The sequence below is a fragment of the Callionymus lyra genome, chromosome 18 (genome assembly GCF_982586985.1).
Source record: "Callionymus lyra chromosome 18, fCalLyr1.hap1.1, whole genome shotgun sequence".
NCBI lineage: Eukaryota > Metazoa > Chordata > Actinopteri > Syngnathiformes > Callionymidae > Callionymus > Callionymus lyra.
Genome location: NC_141835.1, coordinates 13,560,726 through 13,567,072, shown reverse-complemented (window position 1 = coordinate 13,567,072; position 6,347 = coordinate 13,560,726). Strand labels below are relative to the sequence as shown.

General features: G+C 42.2%; 1 protein-coding gene across 1 annotated transcript; it reads left to right on the top strand.

Moving 5' to 3' along the window:
- The first annotated feature begins 1,136 nt into the window (after positions 1-1,136).
- Positions 1,137-4,296, top strand: lingo2b (leucine rich repeat and Ig domain containing 2b). The gene has a single exon (XM_087780111.1). It carries the CDS (start codon positions 1,176-1,178, stop codon positions 3,042-3,044), a length of 1,869 nt encoding a protein of 622 aa, XP_087636237.1. The 5' UTR covers positions 1,137-1,175; the 3' UTR covers positions 3,045-4,296.
- The last annotated feature ends 2,051 nt before the right edge of the window (positions 4,297-6,347 follow it).

Sequence of the window (6,347 nt, the reverse complement as noted above, 5' to 3'; positions counted from 1 at the left end):
GATGAATTACAGTGGTGGTCTGATTTACCATCTGGATCCAGGAAACTTTTGAAGAGTCGTCACTCTCTGTGGTGCACAATGAGTTGTTCTGTGTCGCAACAGCCGCCTGTTGTTCCTTTAAGCTAATTGCTAGCAAATGCTAATATTGTTAAATTTACAAAAAAAAAATCTTAATATGAGCTAAAATGATCGGCTTGGGGGAGGTTTGCGGTCAACCTCTTGAGTTTCTTCATTAATTCTCTTTAAAGGTGATTTTAGGGGAATTAACTAAGCAAAGGTGATGAAGGCAACAGAAGTAAAACCTTGAGTGTCTCTCCTGATGAATAAGTCGGTCCGCCCCTTGGCCTCCTCCTAGCTTCCTTAAAACCCCCATTCCTTGGATTAAACACATCCATTCATAAGTCATGAACCAGTGCAAAGCAGATTTGTCAATTCTGGCTTATAATGACTCATCAGCGAGCTGGATATTTAGCGTGCATCTTGAAATAATTAGCGACTGAAGAAGCCGAGGGTACATTAATAAAAAATATCCCCCATGTCATCATTTGGTGTTTGACGATTTCGAGGCTATTAAGTCCCCCTATATTTTTCATCGACTAATCGCTGTTCATTTTCAATAAGGCGTTGAAAACAAGACAGAATAGAGGAGTTTTAATTAAACTATCATTTAAACGAAGTGCTTCATATATTCCGCGTGTTTAATTATAAAAGATCGCCGTCGTGTCAGGAGGAAAAAATGCGAGCCGGGAGAAAAGCACTGAAATCATTCAGTGTTGTTCGGATTCTCTCCACAGTCTTCGTCGCACAACACCACACTATCATGATGATAAAGACACACACACTGAATACTCGGTAATGAGGGTCATTTCTTGCATCTGCGCCTGAGACGTCTTCAATCTTTATAAAGCACTTCCAGTTAGCCTGCAACCTTTGTGCTAACACAGTGATTCATATTTCTCCCATGCTGATAATTCTCTCGCAGGGTTCTGGCAGAGCTGAAGGTTTAATTTCCACCTTGCCAACAAAGGCGACAGTTCATTAGTGGAGTGCAGACATTGTTTTATAGAGAAACCGGGTATTGAAGGTTGTATATTGTGCTAAAGAGGACTTTTTCTTCTGCTGTCTTTTACAGGCTGGGATCGTGATGGTGCTCTGTGCGGATAAGGAGTCGGGCCATGACGGAGGGCAACATGGGTAGAAGAGATATGCGGCACCCAGCTGGACGTCAGCGCCTCCTTATTCTGGGTGGGGCTTTGCTTCTCTTCCTCGTCAACACGGCGCTGAGTTGCCCTGCCCGGTGCGAGTGTTCCCCCCAGACCAAGTCTGTGAGTTGCCATCGTAAGCGGCTGAATACCATCCCCGAAGGCATCCCCATAGAGACTAGAGTCCTTGATTTAAGCAAGAACAAGTTGCGCATCGTCACACCGGACAACTTCTCCTCATTCCAGCAGCTGGAAGATCTGGATCTAAGTGACAACCTCATCAGCGTGGTGGAACCGGGGTCATTCCGCTCGCAGCTCGCCCTCCGCTCCTTGAACTTTCGCAGCAACCTGCTGCAGTTGGTTCCTGCAGGAGTCCTCACCGGCTTGGGAAACCTAACCCGACTCGACCTGGGTCACAACCGCCTTGTAGTGCTTCTGGATCACGCGTTCCAGGATCTGCGGAGGCTTACCTCGTTAGAAGTGGGTGACAATGAGTTGGTGTTCGTCTCCCAGCGGGCTTTCACAGGATTACTCGGCCTCCAAAGTTTGACATTGGAGCGATCCAATTTGACGGTGGTTCCGACGGATGCCCTTGCCCACCTGCACAGCTTGGTGGAACTGCGAATGCGCCACTTAAGCATCAGTTTTCTTAAACCATTTTCCTTTAAAAGGCTTTCATGTCTGAGAAAACTGGAGATTGATTACTGGCCATGGTTGGACAGAATCCCTCCGCTAGCTCTGCACGGCCTCAACCTCACAACCTTGTACATAACCAACACGAACCTGTCTGCCTTTCCTGGAGCAGCGTTACGCAACCTTCCCTACCTCACTCATCTCAATTTGTCTTACTGCCGCATCCAGCACATCCATCACGGTGAGCTGGGTCAGCTCCCGCATCTCTTAGAGCTGCATCTCCAAGGGGCGCAGCTGGCATCTATAGAGCCCTTCGCCTTTGCAGGCCTCAAATCTTTGCAACTTCTGGATGTGTCAGGAAATCAGCTGGACTCCTTAGAGCGAGGAGTTTTTGGTTCTCCGGAAAGTCTCCAGAGGCTTTGTCTGGGTAAGAATCCCTTAGTGTGTGACTGCAGGTTGCTTTGGTTGCTGAACAGCCAAAAGCCTTCATCTCTACACATCTTGGACATACAGCCCGAGTGCCGCGCTCCGGAAAACCTTCAGGGTAAAACTCTTAGAGAGCTTAGAGAACCTTTAGTGTCCAGGTACATGACTTGCACCAAGCCGAGAATCGGACCTAATACGACTCAGCTTCTGATGGCAGACGAGGGACAGCCAGCTCGTTTGAGCTGCATAGCGGAGGGAGCCCCACGGCCCTCTGTGGTATGGATTACACCTCACAGACGCTACGTCACGATCAAGAGTAGCGGAAGGGTGGAAGTCCAACCCGATGGCACCCTGGAGATCAAAGCTGCCGAGCTGCATGACAGCGGGGTGTACTTGTGTATTGCCAGTAACCCTGCTGGGAATGCGAGTCTGTCCGCCTCTTTAGCGGTGAAGGGCCAGGGAACCGGGGACAGGTTCCACGATAGCAACCGCAGTTCAAACTATATGATGGACTCCAACAGCACCTGGGGAAACGGGACCGTTTTGTACAACATGACAGTCCCCATAGACCTAAAGACCATAATTATATCCACAGCCATGGGCTGCCTGTCCTTCTTAGGTGTAGTCGTCTTTTGCTTCCTGCTTCTCTTCGCCTGGAGCCGAGGAAAGGGACGTCACAAGAACAACTTTGATATCGAGTATGTCCCGCGGAAATCCAACGGGGCCGCCACCGAAGTGGCAGAAACCAGCGGCCCCCGACGGGTTAACATGAAAATGATCTGATCCACGGACGCGACACAACCGGGACGCACTTTTTTTTTTAAAAGACGCAGTGGATTCGTGACAAAATGATGTTCAACTATAGTGGGTGTCAGTCTGAAGGTGATTTCGTGGTGAAGTGGAACTGTGACTATACAAGTGATATATGAAACCGTGGATGTGTTTATTTGACATCATGTTCTCTGACACATTAAGTATAATCTTATAACCGACATATCAATCGGGAGTGATGTCGTGCTGCACTTGTTCATCGGTGGTGACGTGACGACAACCGGGCGCCACTCGCTACGTCAACACCAACCACCCGTCGTTGCTGCAGTGTGAAAGGAGCGCGAATCCATGTGCGCATGTTGCATTTGTGTTTCTTTGTGCATGTGCACGCATTTGACTTTTTTAAATGGATGGAAGTAGTTTTAAAAAAAATAGATCCTGATGTTTAAAAACGTGTTTTTTACGTTGACCCCAGAAAATAAATCTCTTTTCCGAAATCACACATATATAATCAGGCACAAACTTAATTTAGCTTCTCCATTTGCATCATGATAAAAAGGTTAAGAATCCCCTTTTCACCGCATATTTAATCAAACAAAATTCTCCCTTTTTTTGCAAGAGAAAGTACTCTCAATTATTCATAGTACTACGACCTCACGCTAGCTTAATGTCTTTTAACTGCTGAATTTACTGTGCTCGTTTTTTATTGAATCTACTTCTTTTATACATGCAATAAATACACACATAAGTGATAAATATACAATTATTTATGTGACGAAGGAAGTCATAGTTAAAAGTGAAGTGTAACAATTACACTTAAACTAAAAGTAAAGCAATTACGCTAGTTTTTGGTGTATTTTTCTTATATTCTGCCTTTTATTTATAGATTTGAGTTATATTTTTGGTTTATCATCATCTATTTTGTTATATATATATATATATATATATATATATATTCTTTTTTTCTTTCTCAAAAATGTTTTTTATACGTACAGTATATTTTTGATTGTCGGCAGTGTTTTTATTTTGTTTGTTTTATAAAATAAATTGACAAAGAAAGAAATCTAAACTCTGATGAAATAAATTAATAAATTGAACATTAAAAAAACAAAACACACAAGTAAACACCCTCACAAAAATAAATTGGACCGATGGAGAAGAAAATACAGTGTATTTTTCTCATATTCTGCCTTTTATTTATAGATTTTCTTTTAATTTTTTAAGTTCTATTTTTGGTTTAACATCATCTTTTGCTATTTATATATTTATTGTTTTCCCATCTTTCTTTTTCAAAAATGTTTTTTTTTAAACACAGTATATTTTTGATTGTCGGCAGCGAAGTTGTTAAGAAAGAAATCTAAACTTAAATGAAATAAATTAATAAATTGAACATTAGAATCCCCTTTAAAGAAAAAAAAACACACAAATAAACACCCTCACGGAAATAAATGTGACCCTTACAAAAAGTGTTGATTAATCTAATTGTAGATGATAATAAAGAAAAATCATGCTAAAAGAAAAATAAGTCTCTTGGGTAGAAAATCTGATTTATTTTCTCGGGTGAATGTAAGACTGATGATCTGACAATGGAGTCATAACTGATCTAAAAAGTTGTTTTTCTGAAAATGTTACATTTCGCAGCTTATAGAAGATTTTTCCCCCCGTCTTGATATTGAGAATCGACGTCTTATCCTCGCAGGAGCACGAACCGCCAGCCGCGTCTGAGCTCAGTATTCTTTCCTCCAGTGATGTTATCACCCCCCAACCCCCCTCCCCCCCCCCCAAAAAAAAGCTTCCAGCTGTAGAAACGTTAAACCTGTTTATGACATCATAAATCACACTCGGATATTCTGCCACAGCGATCCCTCGATATGAAAAAAAAAAGAGAGAAGAATTTAAGATTTACTCGCCGTTTGGGAAAAGTTGAGCCTCTTCAGATTTATCTCCAGAATTTCTCCCCTTTGTCCTTTTTTTTTTGTTGTTGTTTTCTTATCTTTCCCAGAGGCTTCAAAGGGGGGTCATCTGTTGGGTGTTCGGTAGGTTGGAGGAGTCGTAGTGCAATTCTTGTATCGTTCAGTTACTCCGGGTGGCAAGTTTTAAATGTTTGAAAAAAAAAAGAAAAAGAAAAAAAAGGGCGATCTTTGTAATGCAGGGAACCGTGGCTGTTAATTTTGTGTGATCCTGTTGTGATACGATATTTAAAAAAAAAAAAAAAGGTTGTTTAATTGTTTTCATATGACAAATTTATGGGTATATTTTCAAATGGAATAAATATGAATCATGCCCCGATACTTGTGTGTCCTCTGTTTTCATGTGGATTTGAAGAGCGGTACACAGTCATACTAATGGCTGCTTTTCGAAAAAAAAAGAAAAGAGTTTGAGTCAAAAATACTTGATTTATTCATTTTCCCCCCCCCGTTGTTGGGATGTTCGTTTACTCCTCAGACTTACAAGTGTAAATAGGGTGATTGTAGGTTCCACGTGAATAATTTCATGGCTTATAGAACCTCCGTCACATCGTCGCGCCTCCGCGGAGAACGTCGACCTCTCTCCGGTGGCGTCGGCGGCGGCGGCGTCGGGTCATCTCGACCTCTTCGTCTCCGTCTCGTTGTGAAGTCGTTATTCATGTGATTCGGCCGAAACGTACGCGCATTAAAGATAGATGAGATGATGCCTTCAGGCTCTGTCAGGGAAAAAGTAGAATCACAAGTAGGGGCTGGTGCATAAACACACACAGGCCCCGGATGCGCTTCTTTAAATTCAGCTGACGGCTACCAGAGGTCAAAGACACACACAACATAAATATTATGAGCGTGTAAGGTCGCTGACCTCGACCAGTGGAGAGACTCTACACACAAAAAAAGTCACAATTTACACAAAAGTCGCAGGAAAAATTAAAAACAACCTTTAAATATTTGAACAGAAAACTAGATGGAAATATTATTTAATAGCTGAGGTTGGGATGTAGCCTACAACAAACACAATGTGACGAAACACAATGCGACGAAAACACAATGCGACGAAACACAATGTGACAAAAACACAATGTGAAGTAAAACACAATGTGCAGAAACACAATGTGATGAAACACAATGCAACGAAACACAATGTGACAAAAACACAATGTGAAGTAAAACACAATGTGCAGAAACACAATGTGATGAAACACAATGTGAAGTAAAACACAATGTGACCAAACACAATGTGATGAAACACAATGTGACGAAAAGACAATTGGACAAAAACACAACGTGACGAAACACAATGTGATGAAACACAATTTGACAAAAACACAATGTGACCAAACACAATGTG

What these genes read in the sequence shown, in the direction of transcription:
- lingo2b (XM_087780111.1), top strand. Translation starts at nt 1,176, where the DNA reads ATGACGGAGGGCAACATGGGTAGAAGAGATATGCGGCACCCAGCTGGA.